Source organism: Electrona antarctica (assembly GCF_951216825.1).
Source record: "Electrona antarctica genome assembly, chromosome: 12".
NCBI lineage: Eukaryota > Metazoa > Chordata > Actinopteri > Myctophiformes > Myctophidae > Electrona > Electrona antarctica.
The window spans coordinates 40,422,811-40,447,180 of record NC_136793.1 but is presented as its reverse complement, the minus strand read 5'-3'; the positions used below and the strand labels follow the sequence as shown (position 1 = coordinate 40,447,180).

General features: G+C 43.1%; 1 protein-coding gene across 2 annotated transcripts; it reads left to right on the top strand.

The window, feature by feature from the left end:
• The first annotated feature begins 761 nt into the window (after positions 1 to 761).
• On the top strand, positions 762 to 24,003 carry LOC306933329 (RNA-binding protein Musashi homolog 1-like). Of its 2 annotated transcripts, none has more exons than XM_079515504.1 (15): positions 762 to 899; positions 1,299 to 1,339; positions 1,898 to 1,979; positions 2,157 to 2,241; positions 7,302 to 7,343; positions 8,026 to 8,118; positions 13,655 to 13,703; positions 15,253 to 15,335; positions 16,059 to 16,176; positions 17,359 to 17,463; positions 18,868 to 18,924; positions 20,101 to 20,163; positions 20,991 to 21,145; positions 22,035 to 22,080; positions 22,186 to 24,003. In XM_079515504.1, exons 1-14 carry the CDS (start codon positions 841 to 843, stop codon positions 22,074 to 22,076), a joined length of 1,074 nt encoding a protein of 357 aa, XP_079371630.1. In that variant the 5' UTR covers positions 762 to 840; the 3' UTR covers positions 22,077 to 22,080; positions 22,186 to 24,003. The 2 variants fall into 2 exon arrangements, with proteins under 2 accessions (XP_079371630.1, XP_079371629.1); XM_079515503.1 differs by having other exon boundaries at positions 20,101 to 20,175.
• The last annotated feature ends 367 nt before the right edge of the window (positions 24,004 to 24,370 follow it).

Sequence of the window (24,370 nt, the reverse complement as noted above, 5' to 3'; positions counted from 1 at the left end):
GTGGTCTACATTAACAAAATGTCAGTGTGACATGTAAAAACTGTGGTTCAAAATTTTGGACAAAGGTCTGACCTATTAGGGAGAGCATATTACAGTACTGTACACCCACTTTTAGTCCAAATTGTCATTGTCTGCTTCAAATGACTGGAGCTACACATTGATCGGCCTTACATCGGTTAACAGGTCACATGTTGGGTTGCAGTGTTGAGAAGGAGATTAGCTAGAGCTGGCTTTGGTACTAATTGAATACTTAAGACGCAGCAATGTCTGAGTGCAGTACACTAACCTCCTGCAATGCCACACATTCACATTGCATAAGTTGGTTTTGCAGTATGGAAGTTGAATTAAGACAGAAATACACCTCACTTTATAGGCTGTCGACACTAACATTAAGGAAATTCAATTAAAATAAATCTCTAAAGGCATATGTTACAAATAAAGAATGGATAACCTAATGTAATCAGTATTTATTGACTTCTCCCTAACATGCTTTGCTTTATTTTAGTTTTCTTTTTTCATTTCTGTGAAATTGGTCAGAAATTAAATTTACTTAATTTAATTGTACAGTAGGCCTATGCCTAAAACCTACAGGGTTTATACATTGTATTAACAATTTGTAATTAGTTTGAAAAAGAGAGTACACCACTTTGTGAACTTCTTTAGACTTTAGGATGGAGGTGGAAGTAGGATGAGAGGAGGAGGAGGTGGAGTCTCTGCATCTAACCCTTGGCCAACACCCCCCCACCCTCCTCGCCCCATCATTCACTACTCTCCGCTGTTTTCCCCGCACGGCACGGCACGGAAAAAAGCCGAACGGAACACACAACATACGGGCACGGAATGGAGACGGAAGGGAGCCAGAGTAGCCTGTCCTCCGCGGACTCCCCTCACGACCCCTGGTAAAACTTTCTTGCGTATCTACCCTGGCTATACCAACTAGGTACTTCGGATACAGCCCAGAAACAAACCTGGGAGTCGCGAGAAGTCCCCAGTTGCCGAGGACAGGGACAGTAGTGATTCTGCAGTCAGGTTGACACTTTTTTGGGTAGCCTACGTTGCTGCATATGCGGAGTCAGGGACGCACTGCAGTGCACACCTTCGGATAGAGACCGTTCTTTAATCGCCTCATGTGGATTGTCAAAAAATAGTCAGTTCGAAAACGTGGGAGTTTTTAGCCTGCCCAAAAGTTGTTAAGTTTAAATGTAATCAGCGGATTGAAAATTGTACAAGTGATTCAAACTGCGGCTCTATGAATAGTCTAAATGTTAATGTTCTTTCCCTGTAATCTTTACTTACAGCAAAATGTTCATAGGTGGACTCAGCTGGCAAACAACACAAGGTAAGGCTTTTTATCCTCTCGTTGAAATGAATAAATGCGAACTTTGGTTGGTGTTTTTATAGTCACTCACTCACAGTCACATCACCTTGCAAAGTTTTTGACTACTCCTTATTTATTTGCTTGTGTAGGCTATATGTGTGCCTCTATTTTAGTTGTTGTGTCTCCTTCGATTACTTTTCAATATTAAACCAGTTTCAAATTAAATGTTCTCATTCAGTGCTTCTGTGCTTCCTCCTGATTTCATATAACAGGATGTAATACAACAGCATTAGAAAGCTAAATTCAAATAAAAATGACCCCAGATAAATGAACAATGTAATAAGACAGTTATACAGTTGTAGAGTTGCAAGGTGTTTTTCCTAACAGCTTTTGTCCTTTAACACTGCCATTTTGTGTTAAGCTGCCAATTTTAACTAAATCTGACCCTGACAAAAAACGAAACCCATGCGATAAAGAGTGTCATTATTATTCTGAAGTGATAAGTTCTCCATGATTTATTTGTATTTTTATGGTAGGCTAATAGTTAATATATTTACCCTATCTCCTTGTTTTTTCCAGAGGGCCTGAAAGAGTATTTCTGCAAGTATGGTGAGGTGAAGGAGTGCATGGTGATGCGGGATCCAGTTACTAAGCGCTCGAGGTAAGGGAGTTGTGCGCCCATCAGGCCTGGTGGCTTCTCAGCCATCCGTAACCGAAAGTGTATCTGTCCAACATGTTTCCACACTGCTCATATGATATCATTACTCGTCGTTGTCATCACCACCACCCCGTCCCCAACAACTCCTGTCATTGATTCCTTCCTCTTATATGTTTACAGGGGGTTCGGATTTGTCACTTTTGTTGACCAGGCTGGTGTGGATAAAGTTTTGGCCCAAACCAGGCATGAGCTGGATTCAAAAACAGTGAGTTCTCTGTGTTTACTTCCCACCTCCACCACCCAGTCCTATAGCTCAATGTTGTACGCATCTGGTTGAACAGCAATTTGATGGAATAATCCATTGCATAAGTGTAAACATTGCAACATTTCTTCTATGCCCCCCCTACCCCCAAAAAACCCAACAACAACACTTTATTATTGTTATTCTATTTTAAATGTATTTATATTTGGTTTTGGAGGGGTCTCTCTTTGACCAAACAAACACCATATTGTGATCATAGTTTATTTATCCTGTGTGTTTTGTGTTGTTGGCCATTTATCAGTACAGTTGCAAATAGTCGACAGTGTGAGACACAACAGAGAATGCTCTCCTTCACTTCACTTTGCTTCGCTCTGTGGCCGAACAGGCCACAAAGTGTTTCGCTGGAGCCCCAGTGTCAATTTCCATAGAAACAAGGGGACCCGTGCAGGGTTGTGCTCACTACCAATCTTTGATTTGGTTTCATTGAAGTGGACTCCAACTTTCCTCCTGGAAAGTTATTTGTCCCAGGTCTATGACCCCAAAAAAACAAGTTTTTCATGGAACAATATGAGGACATTTGCAACTTGAAACCATCAAGATGTAAAAGCAGTGAGTGCGTGACTCATAAACCAATTCTCCGTCATCGTCATGTTGGATTTCACCCAGTATATTTATCCCATGACAAACGAACAAACCTCAAAGTGGCAAACATTTTGCTTCTCTTTTACCCGCATGAAACTACTGTACTTGAGTGTTGAGAGTGTATTCGTTGTATGTGCTTTAAAATCTCTGCATTTTAAAGTGCGAGTGTATGTGTCTTTTGTCAGTAATGAATGTGGGCTGGTCTGGGAACAATGTGGCCCGTGGTCACCATAGGGACCACTGTGTTCCCCCCAATTCTCGGTGGGAGTGGTGATGGCTGTGGGTTACTCACTGTACTGAAATGTGCAGAGGCCTTTTCTTCGTCCTTTTATGTGTTTTAACAGCACACCTTGTCACTTCTAGGCCCATGTGGAAGTACTGGAGAAGACGTAGGAAACGGTAGAAGAAAAGAAAATGAGTTATAAAATTATGACAAAATGAAAAACCAGGAATCTTTTAAATTTGTTTGTTTCGTTACAGTGCTGTAACTTGACTTGGAGGTCAGAAAAAAATGGTGTAGAAGTGATAGAGAAGTCTGAAATTCTAAATTTGTCTTCCTCTAACGACCCACTCACTGCCAGTGTCACTTGCAGGCACAACAGCCATGACAAGTAGGGCCATCATGGTTTGGCGGCACTAACTCACCATGGGGTTTGTTTCCATAGTGACCCCCCCCCCCCCTCCCCTCCCACACACACACATACACGCACACACACACTCACACAATTCTTGAAGAATGGCTCTGACACAAAGGCAAAGAGACGATAACAATGCACATCATTTACAATATTTTAAAAACATAATATTAGCATTAACAATCACTGTTGCCAAAAGTGGATGTCATGAAAGAGACAACTAAATCACAAGATAGGGTTCTTTAAGAAAGTAGATAAGTGCTCCTCTACCTTCATTTTTATTTTATTTGATCACTTACGCATTTGATCAGCCCGTGGGCCAGTGCTGGGTTGTCAGCCGTGGCAGGGCCCCTTGTGGCTGGCATTAGGGCGTGTCTGTGGTGCGGGCGGGGGCTGTGGTGGCCTTAGAAAGTGTGTGTTTGGCATGGAGAGAGCTCAGTGATCAGCCACAGGGGTTGGGTGGTGAGTAGACTAGAGTAGGCCTTTTACAGAGTGCACTCCCTGCCCCCTCTCTCACAGACAGGTTATCCTGTTAGTGGGGAGAGAAAAGTTCTCCAGTGGCAACAGAAAGAATGTGCCATGCTGCGACTGACTGAACTTCTCCGGCAAGAGAATTATGAGAGCTTTGCTCTATGGAGAGACTGAAGGGAAAATACAGTAATCTAGATAAATACATTGATATGTATTGTGTCTGTTTGAGGCAGATAAATATAGTTTTTGAATACTATATTAGTCAAAAATGTAAACAGCATGTGGTACAGTCAGACATTAAGGTAAAAGGTTAATACAAACACGTCCTGAGTTTGTCTGTCCCTTGGCTTTGCATGGGAAGGCAAGTTTTACAGGGATTTAGGCAAGTGCTTGTTCTTAGTTACCCCACAGGGTGTCTTTCTCTGTTCACAACTTCTAGCTTCCTGTTGAAATTGGTGGTTGTGGTGGTGGTGAGGGGGGGGGGGGGGGCACAGGAGGTTGAATCAAAGTGCAGGTTTGTGGAATCATGTTTCTATTCAAACCTTTTGAAGTCAAACTAAAGATCTCTGTTCCCTCTGCGCTGAGTTGCATAATGCAGAGGGACATCAGGGAAGCCTGTGGCTGCGTCGTCCCTGCCTCCGTTAACCATTTTGCTGCTGTCAGAGCCATCATGCGGGCCATTGAGGAGGAGGAGGAGGAGGAGGGATGGACAGCAGGAAAGATAACCCCCCCATCTGTGATTAGTATGGATCTGAAAGCTAATAGGATTGGAGGAAACGAGCTTGGGTCGTTCTTCTGAGTCACAGATATGTTACTTGGAGTGTGTGCCAGCCTAAGTCCCAACCAATCAGTGTCGGAATAAGTGTGTTCCTAGCCAGGGCGGTGACAGGCAGTGCACCTCACCAACTGTTGTGTTGCTGCGCTGTAATTGGTCAACAGGGATTGCCCTGATTTGATAAACCCTTCTTGGTATTAAGTTCAGGCTCTCTGTTACCTTCCCTCTGAACACAGGGTAGTTGGCCCTTGGCTTGAGTCGCGGCCTCTCCCTAAAACAGAACCTCTGACCTCTCTAAATCTTGTTAAACTTGTTGTTTCTCTCCATTGTAATAAGTGTAATTCAATATGAAAGAAAGGCTAGTAGCATATTTACCTGTAAAGTCACACAATGTGTGCCTTTTGACCAATCTGCCTTTATATTATATAGAGTTGAAGTCTCTCAGCCTATTCAACATTTTGGTTGATAAAACTTGTCTTTCCACGAAACCGTTTTGATTCACCACCTCCACTTTGTGTGTTTAATGTCCACAATTTCCTCCCCCCACGGATGTGTGTTGCCGCATGTTGATTTTGTTTGTGTGTGTGTCTTGTTTGTTTGTTTTTGAATGTGCACAGGAGTGTTGGACGTCAAGAGGGTTGGTGACATGGAGGTGACTATCAGAGTAGTCTAGCCAAACATAGAAACTAAACAAGTAGAACTGCATCTGATACTCCAGTCTAGCCTAGTCTTCTCACTCTGCTCTCTAGAAAACCTGCAGTGACGTCAACTCTTTTATTCAAGTAGAACACTGTACCCTACTCTGGTAAACGCATGCGTTTTACCATAGAGGTTCTATAGCTTCTCTATTCTAGTTCTACTCTACCCTCTTACGGTTACGGACTAATCATATTAGCACTGTACTGTCTCACCATCTCTTAGCGTGATAATAATAATTATGTACAGCAGTACAGTATGGAGTAGTCTAGATGTTCTCTAGCTCTATTAGAACAGCATAGACTAATATAGAGGTATACGAATTCCAGTTCTTTAGCCTGTCTATGTATGCATCTTCATGGCATGGTGTCATTCTCTGTCCAATCTGAATTTCTGGGCTCAGTAGTGCACATGGATGCAATGGTTCTTTAGGCCATTGTGTATCAAACTGCATAACAGATTATTTACCGTATGAACAATGAAGTAGCACTAGTAGTGTGGCAATTACAAATCATATTTATAGAACTAAACCTTGTTTCTTTGCGGTTCTAAACGGAAATGTTCCAGAGCAGAGGATCCGCTGAAAACACGAGTGTGATGAAGCATCATCAGTCACTCAATATTTCACCTGAACTTTATTTTCATTTATGTCGTCAAGCGCTGAGGAGAGGAGGGCAAAAACAAACAAACACAAACAAACAAAACGACGTTGACCTGCCGTCAGTGTGTGTGTGTGATTGACAGCTCTCACTCCTCTGTCTGTGTCCACTCTCCTCCGTCCTTGTCTCCCTTATGCTCTGTACCGTCCCTTTCTGTCGCTACTCGTCCTCTCTCTCTCTCTTTCTCTCTCTCTCTCTGTCTTTCGTTGCGGAGGTGAGATGCGTTTGTGACTGTAGTGCCTGTGTGAGATTCCAGGAGATCACATGTCACATGGTTTAGTGACGAGGGGCAGGTCGCGGGGTGATCCGCAGACATTCCCAGACATTCCACCTGCACACTGGCACACATGCACGCCGGCCCATATGGACATTCATGCACACAGATGCTGCTGGCCTGCTGCTCACATGTAGTGCTGGTACACGCAACCTTGCACACACACGCGCATGCAAGCAAACAAACCCACATGAGACCACATGCAGACATATAGTATATACACACACACACTGTCCAAAACAGATGAGTAGACTGGGTCTGGTGGTCAGGAGTCTCAGCCTGGCACTTGGACCAGGTGATCATGATATGAGGTTTTCATTTCTGATCTGGCATCAGGCCATTGTCATTTTCTAAATGATTTATGATTTATAATGATGAATTGACTTATATTTTAATGACAATTAAGTTATGTCTGTCATGTGGTAAAGGTATGATGTGAATTATCCAGCAAGTATAATATGTGATATACCTTTAATATACATTTACAAGTGTGCAGATCAAGTGTGCAGTTTTACGTCATTATTTTACGCCTTCACAGACGGGCTGTGAAAAAACATGATATGTAAACTATGTCAATGTGTTTTTGTAAATAATTGTTTTAGCCTGTGTGGAGTGCCAGACTAGTGATATTTACACATTACATCGGGACAATTCAAAAGTCTAAAATCATCACAGAAATGCATTATTACTAAATTCAAGTGAATTTGTTCATTTCAAAATATTTACTGTGACAAATATCACCCACATAGGACTCCGAGCAGGTTAAAACAAGAAAAACATTTTCCCTTTTTTTTTACAGTTTTACTCAGGTCTGGAAAGGACACCGATGGAAGACACAGGGTTGATAATTCATTGGTACCAAGACATGTGACTAAACTGACTTTTTCCTGTCTTTGTATTCTGTCCTGTAGATTGATCCAAAAGTTGCGTTCCCTCGTAGAGCCCAGCCCAAGGTGAGTGAAACAGGGTTGATGTAAGTTCTGTCGGTTTCTCAGCGGCGCAGGTCAGTCTCTTTCTGTGCAACAGCTCACATTCTATCTGGGCTAAAACCTTGTAATCTGATGAACATGACTGCCGCTGACATCACTACATTGTTGTGTATTAACATAAACCTTCACAACTGTATAGATACATAGATATAAAGTCATGGATATGTGAAGAAGAAATACTGGAAATGAGTGGGGTTTCACAAACACATGCAATCTCAGTAGATTCCCACTCTGGTTTCCACTTTTGTTTATAGATAATCTGCAAACTAAGCTTAACATTTATTTGGTATTTTTGTTTGCAAGTCACAGAGTTAAGCCTAGTTTATACTATGTAGTACGACAGTGTCACTTGCCAAAAATAACTGGTGCACAAGCTAACAACATATTGTTGATATTCTGGGCGTGAACATTTGGTGAAAATAGCAGATCTGTACAAGCTCACAACACTGCGTGTTGCGACACCTTGTGAGCTTGTAGATTGTCTATTTTCGGAGAAGAGATTTGGTGTTGAGCGGAATATTAGAGGATCTAGTATAGAGCCCTGGGGGACTCCGATCAACTAAGTAAATAGGGCTCAAGTGGTTACTTTATTACCTTATGATAAATACAAGAGGTGAAGTTCACACGTGAATTGATCTTTTTTCAGTTAGTGACTCGAACTAAGAAGATCTTTGTAGGAGGTCTGTCAGTGACCACAACCATAGAGGATGTCAAGCAGTACTTTGACCAGTTTGGAAAGGTGAGTGTAAAACTATATTTAACTATAGAAGTGTTAACCATTTTCAACATGGCCGCCCCTATTTTGGGCATGTCTTTACATAAATTAAGAATGGTGTGTGTGTGTGTGTGTGTGTGTGTGTGTGTGTGTGTGTGTGTGTGTGTGTGTGTGTGTGTGTGTGTGTGTGTGTGTGTGTGTGTGTGTGTGTGTGTGTGTGTGTGTGTGTGTGTGTGTGTGTGTGTGTGTGTGTGTGTGTGTGTGTGTGTGTGTGTGTGTGTGTGTGTGATAGTTTTAAGTAATCAATTCTCAACAGATCCCCAAACTTGTTGTTTTGGGCAGAGCTGGTTTTGGTTCATTCAACGTCTTCCTGTGTATAGGCTGGACAGGCGGCCCCTAATGAGAAATATATACTTTGTCGTGCCGAGAATTGCTGATGTACAAGCTCACAGCGCGTTGAGGATGCGACTGCTAATCTCGGCCGTTCTCAATGCGTGACAACGCATACTGTAAAAGTTGGCTCTATTGCCTGCATCTGGGCAAGCTGGCAGGCTCCCTGGTCATGAGGAGGGCTACCTCAATTATTTCAAGAGGGAGTGATCACAGTAAACAACCTAAGGCTGCCCCCTCCACACTGGGGAGGAAAACACCACCTGAAAGTTTGATAGCAAGCCATTTTTACACACGGGTGCAGTGACCATTCTTTTGAATCCAGCCTGCGCCCACATACTGGCTCTTATCAGTGTGACGTTGTCTGATGAGGGGTCTATGGAGATCCCTGATGCCACCAAATGCACCAATATAACGTCATAGTACTGAGTCTGACGTCATAGGCTGGCCTCTAAGTAGCCTACTATGATAAAGAGTACTGCACTAAGTACTCTGACAACAGGTACAGTGAGTACAATGGGTATTGCATAACCAGGGGACCATTCAAAGGCCATCGCCCTAATCAGATTAATAATGTGTGTTAATACTTAATATGCGTCAATGTGCACTGACAATACTGTTGACTACTGTATATCCTTGCACAAAGGCACACCCAAATCGAACAAACCCATTATTAATTTGATTAGCTACAGCTGTGCTATGTACTAGCCTGTGGCATGTCTGTTAATCTTCTGCAGTTTTTAAACCTGAACTATAAAATCAGCCTGGCGATTCATAAGTAGCTTCCTGGGGTTGTTTTTGCTTTTGTCTCTGAACGAAGGTGACTAGAGGAAACGTGTGATATTTATTTTGAGTGCATCTGATGGTACTGTGTGGTGTCGTAGCTTGAACCTACAGTGCATGCATGGTTGTTGCAGTGTATGTAGTGATGCATACTGCATACCGTCTGTTGCATTGTATTGTCTTAAACTGTCACATTACATTGTGTACACTGCCCTTTTATCACACGAGTCAGTATGTGCAGTGAAACGCTGGGTTGACAGTGACGCCATGTTGTCCGCTATGCCAAGGGCACCGAGACAAAATTCCCATGCATTTTATTTTACTTGGTGAGCAAAATGATTCTCATTCAGATGCCAATGTAGTTGATTCACGGCGTATTATCCCTTTCAAGAAGAACTTCGGAAGCGGCCTGGGAACTAAGTAGTTACTTGGAGAAAGCCGGGAAAAAGAGGGAGAGAAGAGGAGGTAGAGAGAGCGTATGAAGGGGAAAAATAATGAGACTGAGAGGTTCGTAGAGGTGCGGACCACGGCGCTGGAGCAGCCTGCGATGTTAGGGACCTTGGGGAGGGGAGAAAAGTTTTGTAGTGAGTGTATGGCGGTGGTGAGGAAGGGGGGGGGGGATTATCAGAATTTGAATTAATCTGATGTAACAGCTGCTCCTACCCCCAACCCCCTTCTGGCCTGTTACCGTGGTGACCTGGCCTGCCCATTGTCCCTAAGTAATTCAGCGGGTAAGGGGTTTTGTGTTGAAGAAGGAAGGCTGTGGGGGGTGAGGGGGTGTGTGGGGCAGTAGGGGAAGGGGGGAGGAAGGGGGGGGGGGGGGGGGGGGGGTAGATGGTCAACTCATAAGTTGAGTAACAATGTAAAATAAAAAGTAAACTAAAGTAGTTGACCAATAGTCCCCAAACCCTGTAATACTAGTCAGTTTTATTCTTAGTTTTTTTTCTGTATCTGGCCTGTGTTTCATACTACCGTGACACTGCCGAGATACTGCATATCTAATGGTTTGCCATTTTCTCAACTAAAGGAAGTTTGTTCTGAAATTATATCAATAGATGTTGTATGCCCAAATGTTTGGCCTCCCCGCCGAAGACACTGAAGGACTTTGAAAGGCACGAGGAGAGAATAGATGATGGGCCGACAAAAGGCATGGGGGAGAGCGGGAGGGCGAGGAGAGAGAGAGAGAGAGAGAGCGAGAGAGAGAGAGAGAGAGAGAGAGAGAGAGAGAGAGAGAGAGAGAGAGAGAGAGAGAGAGCAGGGCAGTGCAAGCGTAAGAGAGGGAACTGGGGCAAAGATGGGGTATGGGGGATTCACTAGGGCTATTATGCCATTGTACAAAGCTAGACAAATATTTTGTTAGTTTATACAGCAGCTATTTGCATACTGAGGATTGCTCATCTCCTAAGTATGTCTTTCACTGTGGAAAAAAAGTCCCGTGACAAAAACAATATTGTTTACTGGACCTAGTGTAGTGTAGTGTAGTGTAGTGTAGTGTAGTGTAGTGTAGTGGTGTAGTGTAGTGTAGTGTAGTCTAGTCTAGTCTAGTCTAGTCTAGTCTAGTCTAGTCTAGTCTAGTCCAGTCTACTGAGCATGACATTCAAAAGCATGAAATGCAACCAGTAAGTTACAGGTGGGCTGGTCCACATACTGTAGCAAGCACAAGTTGAACTTGGGGAACATTTCCCTATTTACTGTGAAGTTCCCAGTTAGATATTTCCAACTGTATTAGCAGCGCTGTACATTTTTGCTGCAACTCACTATAGCATACCTCTCCCAGTCATAAGTTGCGGATGAATTTTGGAGAGAGAGAGATACTATATATAAAGGGATGGACGTTGAAATGCAGGCTCCAGCCATCCATGGACGTTCCTGATTAGATTGCCTCAGTGGACCTTTTGTGCCTTGTCCTGTTGAGGACAAAGGGATGGAGAGAGTGTTGGGGAGAGAATAACAGAGAAGATGAGAAGGGGAAAAGGGGAGAAGAGGGAATATTGTCCAGCGGTACGCCATTAAAATTACGACTGTTTGAAATATCGAGCGTTAAATATGCAATTAACTGTCCATATTGTTATTGTTGTTTTGATTACACCTACCATTAATCATTTTGTGTCAGCTCAAATTTGATTATAGCTTGCTGGCCCCCTTGCATTTAAATACAGTAAACTCCATAGTGTTAATTTCACTCTGGCCCGTACAGGTCCATTTGTGCACTCAGTTAAAAAAATCATGTGTACATTTGGCTGCTTGCGGTGGTGGGGAGGTGGAAATTCAGGCTTGTTCTACTGTTGCACCTGATTATACGTTGCTCTAAAAGTGTTGACGATAAGTTAAGATTTGATCAATTACCAACATTTGGTAAATCAATGTCTAAAATGTTAATGTGCCGATACACTCCATTTGATATGCATTAGGCCACAGACATTGGTTTGATTTGATTTGATGATATTATTGGACATGATTTGGCCCAAGATGGTCTGTCATTTGGTCCAGAATTCCTTTACTATCTATGCACTTATGGTTGAGATAAAACAGAGAAACTCTGAGATACATAGACACATTCGTGAACGTTCTCTTGTTGTATTTACTGTACATAATAATGGTGATGATTAACTTGATTTAACTGGGGACACCCTGGAACCCCACCGAGGACCCCGGGGGTCACCGGACCCCACATTGAGAACCACTGTGTTAAATTATAAAATGGGAGATTGATGACTAGAGGACTGGCTTGGAGCTACGTAAATGTCAGGGTGGAAGTGGGTGATTTGAGAGGCCTTCAACCAACAGCCAGGTCCCCTTTCACCCTGGCTGGAGGCCCTTCTGCCTCACCCTTGACCTTTCTGTAGACAAACTGCCCTTGGGGGTCTACAAGCGCACACAACCTCTTATGCGTGTGCGCGCACACACACACACACACACACACACACACACACACACACACACACACACACACACACACACACACATACGCACACATACGCACACACATGCACGTTCACCAACGCATGGTCAAAGACAAAACACGCATATGGTGTGACATAACAGGACAGAATCAAATGTGCGTATGTGACGGTGGCAAAAAAAAGTGCTGTTGACGACGGCGGTGTCTATTCGCGTTGCCAATGACCTTATTATAGACTGAGAGCAAAGATGAACTTACCAAATGTTTATTTGGACCGCTTACTTGTCTACGTGGCGATGTCTGTCTGTCTGTCTGTCTGTCTGTCTGTCTGTCTGTCTGTCTGTCTGAACAGGAGTTGGTTGATGTTTACATGTGTAACTACGGGTGTCTGTGTATTACACAGTGAAATCCTCAGTGTTCATTTGTAACTTCGAGTTTACAAATGGAGTTTTCTGGATCCATTTTGTCACATTTGTAGTTAAAATAACAGCAAGGATTTTACAGTGTGGGACAGACACCTGTGTCTTTGCTCTATAAATGGAGGAAGGGACAGAGACAGAGGTCGCAGCGAGAGGAGGAGGTGGAGGAATTATGGCTGACTGTGCCAGCAAACAAAAGCCTCCAGGTCTCTTTGTTCTCCCTCTCTCTTCTTTTGTCTCTTCGTTCTCCTCCCTTCCCACTTTGCCTCACTCTTTCTGTGTACACCTCTTTAGCTCCATTCAACCCCCCCCCCCCCTCTCTCTCTCTCTCTCTCTCTTTTCTTTCTTCTTTTTTTTTTTACAGTACTCAGTGGTTCCACTGTGCTCTGTCTCTCCATATCGCTTCGCCACCTGTCACTACTCTTATCCAGTATACATACACCTGCCCACACAGGATTCTTGCTTGTGACCGTGTGCTTTTCTCTTTATTTCTCTCTCTCTCTCTCTCTCTCTCTCTCTCTCTCTTTCTGTCTCTCTCAATCTCTCTTTCTGTCTCTATCAATCTCTCTCTCGCTCTCACTTGCCGCTTTGTCCCAGACTGGAGCTCTCCGACTATTCATCAACGATATTTGACGTTGGCTCAAGCGATCTCTCTTTTTGAACAACTTTTTGTACAGTTGCCATGGGAATGTCAAACTTTGGAAAACTGAGGGGGGGTCATGGGGGATTATGAGCTCTGTCTGAGAGGGATTGTAACCAGGCAGCTTAGCAGCGAACACAAATTTGACTATTCTGTGGCCATTTTGTGTGTTACTATAACCTGTACACATACCACAACTTCTCGCCTTTCTGCATTATTGGTTTTGTCTCTTTACCCCCATCCAACTCACTGTCTTCCCCTTTCTGTAACCCCCCACCTCCATTCTCCCCACACACCCCCTTCTGTCCATCTGTTGCTCAGCCTCCCTGCAGAACTTGAGAAGGGGGTGAGGTCAGGCAATATGGCGCATAGTGGGAGAGAGAGAGAGAAAACACTGGGTAAAACTGTGTCGTTTGTCTCCCTCAGGTCGACGACGCCATGCTCATGTTCGACAAGACCACCAACAGACACCGAGGTGAGACCGACTGACCGCTCCCTCTCCCGTTTCTGCCCCAGTGCCTCTTCATCTGTACTCTGCCTCTTCTCCTCCCGTTGCTCCCCTCTCTCCTCTTCCTCACCTCCGGGTCCTGCCTGGCTCCCTATTGATCCCTACCCCCTGGGCCTCCTCCTTCCTGTGGGCTGAGCTGGAGGGAGAGGAACAGAACAAGGCTAGGCTAATTAGCCAGTCCGTTAATCGGGATAAGGGCAAAGCCTCTGTAAGTGCCTCCACCACAGGGCTGATCGATTATGACAGCCTACTGGCTTTGCCTTGGCCTTCTGGCAGGCAGGGAGGGAGGGATGAGTGCATAATAGTTGCGTTGAATGAGGGGGGGGGGTTATTATGTGATAAGCGGTTATTCATGTAGCATTTACTAGAGGTTGTAGTATTGCTGCAGCACATAAGGCCTGCTGTGTGTCTTATAGCTCTAATTTAAAGTGTTTCTTATAATATATGCGTATGTGTACTCACTATGAATTAATGGAAACTTGTGGTTGAAAGTTTAGTTTACAGTTTACAAGATTGGCTAAGCAAAGTACATATTGAAGATAAAAGTAAGGGCAGAAAAGTGAAGACGCCAAAAGTGATTGGCCGGAATGATATTTGTGATGATTTGATTGGCTGAGCACGGAATACTGTATGATGATAAGAGCGCCTCTCACTTCACACGATTTGTTTTAGATAACATTGATTCCTGTGGGGAAATCCCAGTGTCATATAGCATGAAACAGCAGTAAGTGATGTGTGAAGCACAGGATAGGTAGTGGTACAGGCAAAAGTAGAGAGTTAAGATTAAATAAAAAATAAAATACCCAGACTTAGAGTCTGACACTGGGAATCTGCACTTGGTCTGACTAATTTAACAATTAACATATGTATATTCTATGAATAAATATAAGCATACATGTGCAATATATCAGCAATTAAACTATGCATCTATTGCAAATGAATATATGAATGGACATGTACAGTATATACTGTATACAGACTTTCAACAGCATTTCTATACATGATTACGTCATTCCGTCTTTTCACCAAATAATGTTCACCTATTATGACAAGCCCAGAATAGGGATGCTAGCGTTCAAGTGGTTAAATAAAAGGTCATAACCCTAAACCGGGTCAAGTCAAATGAACTATATATCAGCTACAGTTGGGTGCCACCGATATAGTCCCTTATCATTTGACCCATTTAGGCCAGACCTCAAAATTTTAAAAAAATCCTTCTAAATCCTCCAGTTTTCTGAAATAAATATTTTCACGATTTTTCAAAAATAGCAGACCTACAAGCTCGTAGCGCGCCACTCGGTGGCGCGCTATGAGCTTGTAGATCTGCTATTTTTCAATAGCTAAATTATAACATAATGTTTAAAACACCAAAAGGGGTTCCCGCCCAAAATGGGTTAACTGTCCTTTCGCGCAGATCACGCAAACCTCAGCAAAAAGAAAAGGACAATATCGATGGCCTCCAACTGTATATATCAGCTACATCAAGTGTCTTATCAAGTGTCTTCCTTCTCTCCAGGCTTTGGCTTTGTGACGTTTGAGAATGAGGACGTGGTAGAGAAAGTCTGTGAGATTCACTTCCACGAGATCAACAATAAGATGGTGAGCTCTCTCTACACTTGTTTCCTACACCAGAGGTCTTCAACGTCTTTCATGCCAAGGACCCCTTAGCTGAGTCTGAGAGAGAGATGAAGCAGGGCCAGGAACCCCCGTCGCTCACTACATATCGGATTGATGTTAAATGTGTATTTTCAGACAGACTTAAACCCTTATATCTCAATCACTAATACGTTGTAAACTTGACCTGCTCTTTTGGTCTGCCCTTTTTTCCCTGTGCACCATACCTCTTCGCCGAAAATGGTCGACCTCACAGTGCGCCGCAGATCTGTTTTTTTTGTTGCTAATGTTCCCCCCAGCATAGGGATGCGAGGGTTGAAGTGGTTAACGTAAAAATACAAAAATAAAGTCCCTACACACAGGGTTGTAGATCTGCTATTTTTTTTAAATCGTGAAAATATATTATTCTATCACAGCGAACGTTTTCAACTCAAATCTTTGCTTCTGGGGGTCCCTGGAACAAAATAGTCTGAGATGGAGGTCGGCGGCCAAATATATATAATTGTGGGGCTCCTTGACATGAAGATGTTTGAGAACCACTGACTTAAAAAACAAATCGGCCTCAGGTTTTAATAGCTTAACCCTGAGGGTGTACAAACACACATTTTGTATAGCATCAGAGTTACAAATTGATTCACGGAGATCACGGAGAACAACGACCAGCATCTGATTCCCATCTCTTCCAAATGTCTGCGTCTGGTGTAACAGGTGGAGTGTAAGAAGGCTCAGCCCAAGGAAGTCATGTCGCCCACGGGTTCGGCCAGGGGGCGCTCCCGGGTGATGCCTTATGGAATGGATGCCTTCATGCTTGGCATCGGCATGCTGGGTAAGTTTACGTTGATCATCGGGACAAACAAGGATGTGACCCTGTGTTACCTTTTCCTCCTCTTAATGACACCTTATACCGTGGCAATCAGACAAGCCATCCTGGCAACCTTAAAAGGTCACGTGGTACCACTAGCTCATGTGGAGAGCACTTTACCACTTGACTAGCCGCTGGACGGGTCAGTCTCCTCCCACCTTTTGGAAGCCCTCCAACGTTCATGTGAACCTTGATTGTTAGAACGCTGGAGGGTCAGGACTGTGTCATTCATTCATTCTCATTAATAATTTCCCCCTGTATAAAGTAAAAGCTTGTTCTATATGTGTCTGGGTCTGAACCAATTATTACCATGACAGTACCACCACCTACTGTTCAATCTAAGAACTGCAAGTTGGACAGGGGTCAATACTGGAGTTCAGGCCTGGGCCATGGTTCAGTGGTCCAGGCACCTTGGCTGGTAATCCAGTCTGGCAGTGTGCCACGGGTTCGACTCCCGATCCCGACGGCCTTTACTGCATGTCTTCCCCCATCTCTCTCCCCATTTCCTGTCAGCCTACTGTCTGTCCCTCCATAAAAAATATAAAATAAAGGCGAAAGCCACAAAAAAAACATTTAATACTGGAGTTCAGGATATAAGGCTAGCCTTCTGCAAAAAATACATTTAATTGTTTCTTACCTCTAGGCGGTGGCACTGAACCGTAGTGTTGTTATCCTTCAGAATGTCACCTAAGCTTGTTTTTCCTGGAAGCCAGTTGCTCCGTGACATGTTAACAATTAGCTTTGTAGCATGATCTGCATTGACACGTATCCTCCCAAGGCGGAGAGTGAAGGAGGGAATAAGGAAAGTCAACAGATAAGCCTGGAGACAGGAAAGTGAGACTAAACTCTCGGACACAAAGACAGCTCAGTGCTGTCTTTGTGAATACATCCAGGTGTAGAGTATCGCTCACCTGCATCTTGTGGACGGTACTACTGTTCACAGATAGGGGCAGCATTGTTCTGTACAAACCACAAGCTACACAAGTTAGTCAAGTGTCTCCATTGCACTGAATACAAGGGTATCCTGTTATCCTTTCATCACGTGTGTGTCAGTAAGCACACTGTGAAACGTTCCAAATGTCCTTTCAGCTAATTCTTTCTCAAATTCTTGTTCCTGGGATTCTGATTCTGACTTTGTCCCCACAGGTTATCCAGGGTTCCAGACGACCACCTACCACACTAGCCGAAGCTACGCCGGCCTCACCCCTGGATATCCAGGGGTGACCTACCAGTTCCCTGGTAATTTCCCTGGTAAGTTTTATCACTTTGGAAAGGTATAATAGTTTGCAGTTGATGCACTGTATTGCTTTCATCGTGTGTTGGGTAGAACAGGAATGACAATCATGGTTGGCCATTGCCTGGACTCTCATAAGGTGCTCATTTCTTGACCAGTTTTGCAAGAGACGAGAGGCGAGTGTAAAGCTATTATGGCAGGGAAGGGGTTCTCTCACATCACACTAATCACGGGTCTAGACTTTTACCATACAATGGATGACCTTTGAGCTGTTAGCCCTGTACTGTTTTAGATGGCATGTTGAACTGACAGCTAAAAGCCCCTCTGTCACAAACATATGCGCTTGTAAGCAATTTCCGCCATGAGTTGAGTTCATGAGCGCTCGTTTTGGTCCACTCATCGTCATGTCATGTCATGATGTTTTACATCAAATGCATGACTTTTCAAATCACCTGACAACAAGGCAGGCACATCAACACAGCAAGGCATAGTGGCTTGTGAAGTGTGTCGCTAGCCAAGCAGTGGTTGGTTGGCCTTTCTTGTCTGTCGAAGAGCATGCCATCCCAGTTAGCAAGCCTTGGTGGACGGAATAGGTGATACCAAAATGAACAAAACTATTCCCTCCTTTGTTCCTCTGTGAGTTTCCATTCTGGTGGAATTTGCTTACACGCAATACAAACATGTTGCCATGGAAGCACATGAACGACCCTTTAAGGGTGATTTATACTTGGTTGCGCACTGGTGTCGTGCACCGAAAATAACTGATCTACAAGTTCACAACATGTAATGCTGCGACGCCTTGTGACTGAGCTTGTAGAGTTTTGGTGCGCAACACGGCGTGCAACCAAGTATAACTCTGGAGTGGCATTGGCTGCTTGTAACAGTGGAATTGAATCTGCTTAATTATCTTGTGTACGTAGCTGGACAACTTGTGGGATAGCACATTCAAATTATGTGAATGTGAATGTCACTTGTGACATTTAATGATTACACATCACATTTACTCTTACGTGTCTCAATAATGCCCTCTTGCGTGTCCTAATGTAAACATCCTGGCCTCTGCTCTGTGCATGTGCTGTGATTTCCCTGTGTGTTAGAGAGCATATTGTGTGTGTGTGTGTGTGTGTGTGTGTGTGTGTGTGTGTGTGTGTGTGTGTGTGTGTGTGTGCGCGCGCGTGTGCGTGTGTGCTCGCACGCGTGCGTGCGAGAGAAAGCATTTTTTGTATGTACATGTGTGTGAGTCTGTGGGAAATAGAGGGAGAGAGAGAGTTTTTGAGAGTTAAGTGAAGTACAGCACATGAGAAACTGCGTGCGTGCGTGCGTGCGTGCGTGCGTGCGTGCGTACTTGCGTACTTGCGTACTTGTTTCCTCCTTATCCATGTTGGTGGTGACCATGCAGCACTCTGATGTTTCTGTTCTAGAATTCCACTTAGAGAGGACTCCCCTTCTGACATCACCCCACCCCCCTGAACTCACAGGTCAGTCAGTCCGTCCGTCCGTCTGTCTGTCTGTCCCTCCTCTGTGCTTTACAAGCAGCATGTTTTCCATCTGCCACACACCATGTTCAGCAGACGCCCACACACACACACACACACACACACACACACACACACACACACACACACACACACACACACACACACACCCATAACACTTCAACCTGATTTATGCTTCATTGTGCAGTGTTGCACACTGAAAATAGACGATTTACAACTAACGCACAATGCATTGTGTGCCACCACTGTACTACAAACTATAAATCAGGCTATACAGTCCATCAATACGCACTCACAGCACTCACTTCATAGGCCTTGGTTTGTATGTTTGTGTTAGTCAATTCTCCATGGATACATGAATCTGATGACATGATGACTGACAGTATCCACGATAATTTCACTCTTGTTTAAAGGCCTCCTCCTGTAATGTCCTCGTTGCCCCGTTGGTGCAAATACAGACCCACATGTTAGCCTGACTGCTTTGCACCAGTACCCTCCTCCTGTACTGTAGTCTTTCAAGATGGAAGTGTTGTCTCCAACAATTCTCAAATGCTATCGCCCGTACTGTAATTAGAAAGCTCTAAGCAAGAGTATAAAATAACAATGTCATGTAATTTCCCCACTTCCATTTCGCCTGTGCAGTCGTGTAAATCTGCATACCAAATTAGTTGAAGCCTATCTAGCTAGATGCTTATTAAGATATTTTAAAATTCTAAATCATGAACGATGTGTTGTGATTGGTCAAATAACCGTCCGGTCTGAAGAGCATGGCAATTCTGTTCTCAACTGTGACCCGCTGGAATCATGGAATGACTGTTTGTAGTATTAACCAATTTTGACCTGAGATCAGATTCTAAAAATGTCTTCTACATCCTGACAGTTTTTGGAAAAAGCTATGTTTGTGTCAGTGGTTCTTCGATTTTTCAAAAATAGCAGACCTACAAGCTCGTAGCGCGCCACTCGGTGGCGCGCTATGAGCTTAACGTAATGCTAACACCAAAAGGGGTTCCCGCCCAAAATGGGTTAAGATTGTGGAAGAGATAGTCTGGCATAAATGAAAAAAATGAAGTGTCCTGCTCAGATGCATGTAGGTATCACTACAAATTGGATTGAAAATACATGCGCTGTTTAACCTGGGCCTCCTCCTCGTCTCCTCAGCCATTCCTCTCACAGCCTACGGACCAATGGCAGCCGCTGCTGCAGCAGCAGCAGTAGCTAGAGGTATGTCCTACGGTATGTCTATCAATCAGGTTGTCATGGTTATGTCTATGTATCATAATGTATGTCATGGTTAGTCCTATGTATCATAATGTATGTCATGGTTAGTCCTATGTATCATAATGTATGTCATGGTTAGTCCTATGTATCATAATGTATGTCATGGTTAGTCCTATGTATCATAATGTATGTCATGGTTAGTCCTATGTATCATAATGTATGTCATGGTTAGTCCTATGTATCATAATGTATGTCATGGTTAGTCCTATGTCTATCATAATGTATGTCATGGTTTAATAGTCCTATGTCTATATACTGTTTGCCATGGTTAGTCCATCATTTATCTACTGTATGTCATATTTAGACAACACGTGGTTTCTATTTTCCCTTACATTACATAGTTTAGTTTTTTTCCATCCAGCAGTCTTTGTGTTTTGAAAATGCCCTCACATAATCATTCTCACTGACAAGAGGCAGACTTTACTCCTTCAGAGTTAAATGAACACTGGATTTGATTGTGTATATTATAGAGAGATGACTTCCGCACACCCGGTAGGTTTGGAGCAGGTGCGATGATGACGAGGCATATACAATGTGAAAGGAGGGACACCCGCACACTGCCACTTGCTGGGTTTAGAGCATTTTATTAAAGCAACGTTTCGGTCTTGCAAGACCGAAACGTTGCTTTAATAAAATGCTCTAAACCCAGCAAGTGGCAGTGTGCGGGTGTCCCTCCTTTCACATTGTGTATATTATAAAATATCCAAATCCAATTTATTTTCTTTCTTTCTTTCTTTCTTTCTTTCTTTCTTTCTTTCTTTCTTTCAAAGGCAACGCCCCCTCCCGTTCTGGGTTCCTGGGTACTAGCAGCCCTGGGCCAACGATGGCAGACCTATATGGAGCCGCCAGTCAGGAGTCTGCTGTGAGCAGTTACCTCAGTGCTGCAAGCCCCTCCCCAAACGCTGGATTCGGTCATAGTTTGGGGGTAAGACCCTGATCACTTTACATGCCTTGTTGCTTATGTATTTATGCAGCATATTTGTTCCTATGTTAAAGTGGTGTAGGCTAAGTGTTGTTGATGATGATGATGATGATGTTGATGTTTGAGGTACCCAAGGGATACTGGGACTTCTGATAATCTATAAATTCACGAGACCTGTGTGTGTGTGTGTGTGTGTGTGTGTGTGTGTGTGTGTGTGTGTGTGTGTGTGTGTGTGTGTGTGTGTGTGTGTGTGTGTGTGTGTGTGTGTGTGTGTGTGTGTGTGTGTGTGTGTGTGTGTGTGTGTGTGTGTGTGTGTGTGTGTGTGTGTGTTTTTCGATTCATCGAAAATGTGAGTAATCTAATCAAATTAAGCAATATTACACGAGAGCGAGAGGGTGTTCTTTATCATCATTAATGCACGCCTGCGATGCTCCGAAATGCAGCGCAGAAGTGCATTAATGACGATAAAGAACACCCTCTCGCTCTCGTGTAATTTGATTAGATGGATTACATTTTGTATTAATTGAAACACACACACACACACAGTGTAATATTGCAATTATACAACAGTTGTCAGTTACCCTTAAAACTAAGATAATCACTAAAACAATCATAATTGTTTAATGACAGATGTAGCCACTACGACCACAAATGTCCCAAGAAACTAGCTAGCTTAGCAACCCAGTCTGCTGCGCTCTGGGAGAACAGAGCAGGTGATTTCTTTGTTTTGATTAGGCGTTCCTATACTGCTGTTTAAGCACGGCTATAAAGCTGTTTCAACCAATCAGATTGCTTCCTCAAAACGACCTGTTGTATAATAATGGCTAAGAAGCAATGCATAGTTGCAGCCCTATGAGGCAGTAACCTTGAATCTATGTGTTTGTTCCTACAGGGGCCTTTGATTGCTACAGCTTTCACTAATGGCTACCATTGAGAGAGTGAGTCAAATCAGTTTTTCAAATCAGAGTTTTAAACAATGGAATTATGCCATTGCTCCATTATGAAAGACACGTGATTAATCCCAGTACGACGTGTAATTGCAGATGCCACTGACTGAGAGCTGGGAAGAGTTGAAGCTACTTGGAGCTGATCTGGCCTGCCTCTGTCTGGTCCACCTGTCTGGCTGTGGCAGCTGTAGCATGACCCCTGACCCCAAACCAACCTGCACCCTGCTGATGACCGCTTATGTCTGGGGAAGCCCAACTCCACCTCCTGTCAGAAAACAAAGCTGAGATTTTAGTTGACCTGCAGGAGCAAGACATTTGAAAATATTTTAAGGCTATGTACTTCTAATTGAAACTCATACAGATGCTGTATTCCTTAGTTGTGTGTTTTCCCCTCCTGTTTATGTTACCTTATTGTTTTGTGGTTATTGTGTTGTTCCGTGTATGTTTTGACTATTTGGTTGGTTTATTTGACTTCCTGTTTGAACCTGATTCTGAACTGGTGAAAGGAACTTTAATTTGTTCCAAATATGTGTATATTTGTCACTAAGTTTGTACTGAATTTTAACAGAACATTTCTGATTAATACTATTTTTGGAAAATGTGTCACAAAATGTATATCTTGGTAGGTTTTTAACAAGAACTTATGCTGATAATGACCAAATGATAACGATCGTTATTGTTATTATCACAAGCCCGGCTACGGCCACATAAATCATGAGCCGTACGATTTTGTAAAATATTGTAAATACAACTCTGTGTTACAGGGGTTTCACTAAAGCTGGGGTCTGGGAGGTAGGAGATGTGTGCGATAATTTGTATTTTATTCTACAGACTTTGTTTCATTTATCCTGAAAGGCATCAAAACATCTTCGACTGTTACATATTATACCGTAGATTCGATCACGATTGTCATCCTTTTCTCCGTACGTTATAATTAGACCAGCCATATTCTACTTTTAACAGTGTCATGTTTTTTTCATTTGGGTTTTTTTTTAACTGATGCTTTTTCTAATGTAATTTTAAGTTCAACTGCCTCAGGCCCATTAAAGTGAAATGATTTATCCTTCAGCTGTGAATGAACCCAAGACAATATCAGGGTTTGGCTTTTGAGACACTACTTCACCATGGGGATCTATGAGTATAAAAATGCTCATTCACCGGGAGAGGAAAAATACATGCCGTTTTCTTACTTTATCATGTCAATGTTTTTTTTTAAATGTAATTTTTAACATAATGGTGATTGTTAAAGAAAACATGAAGGACTAATGTGCAGAACCAATCGCGGCCAATGAAAAGTTACCGATGTATGGTTACAACTGGATTGTTCTGCAGATTGTGTGTGGGCTTTATGTGGTTATTACATGATGTATTGGTTTCCATGTGTGCCATGTACTGTTTTGGGGGATGGGTATTTCAGTTGCAAATGTGAAATTTTAACCTCGTCTTTTTTTTTGTTACATTAACATCTTTGTCTGTGTGTGAGTGGGTGGATAACGGTCTCTCCGAAATGTGGCTTTTCCAATAAGGGAGCATCATCTTTTATCCTCTGTTTACCTGTAATACCAGCCCCCATACACAATACATGACTGATACGCTGCATATCCACTGGATGACACACACTGTAGCGACGTCACACAGTGTCATTTTGTTACGAGTTACTAGGATGTTGCACTGGCAGATCATGATAAATGTGTTTCCTTCTAATGTTAGTTTGAGAACAAAGCACTCTAGATTTTGATAAGTTTCTCACTCTGCTGCAGACTACCATGGTAGTACACACAATGCTGTTTTCACTGAAAAATAACAATCGTGTCAACACTGTAACCTATTCAGATTTTTTTTTTGTATTTCTTCCTTGAACAAAAACAAAAACAACTTTTTAAAATTCCTAATAAATTATTTTAAAACATTCCACTTCTGTCTCAACATTTGTGTTTTTTTTCCATGTCCCCAATACCGGTTCTAGCCATGTTCGTTGAAGGAATGGAACTCACAGTCACACATAGCAGTGCTTTTGGCTGCCTTCCTATTGAAACCCGACCACCCCCCCCCCCCATACACTACTTACTGTACATCACATTCCACTACTCAAGACTGAATAACCGTAACTTGTTCTGACCCTCAGGCCATTGAGATGTCAGTCGATGAGTTCACTTCCTGAAATTAAAATGTCACTCTCGTCTGTGTGACTCTAGTCCCCTGGCTACTCTGCCTTTACAGCAGCCAGTCTCAGTCACTCTTGTCTATCCTAACTAGCGGATGTTTCCCTTTCATTAGGACA

Bases quoted from the DNA above. Each gene is read 5' to 3' on its own strand.
- LOC306933329 (XM_079515503.1), top strand. From the start codon at position 841: ATGGAGACGGAAGGGAGCCAGAGTAGCCTGTCCTCCGCGGACTCCCCT. The intron at 8,119-13,654 runs GTGAGTGTAAAA...TGTCTCCCTCAG, and splicing joins ACTTTGACCAGTTTGGAAAG to GTCGACGACGCCATGCTCAT. The intron at 21,146-22,034 runs GTAAGACCCTGA...TTGTTCCTACAG, and splicing joins GATTCGGTCATAGTTTGGGG to GGGCCTTTGATTGCTACAGC.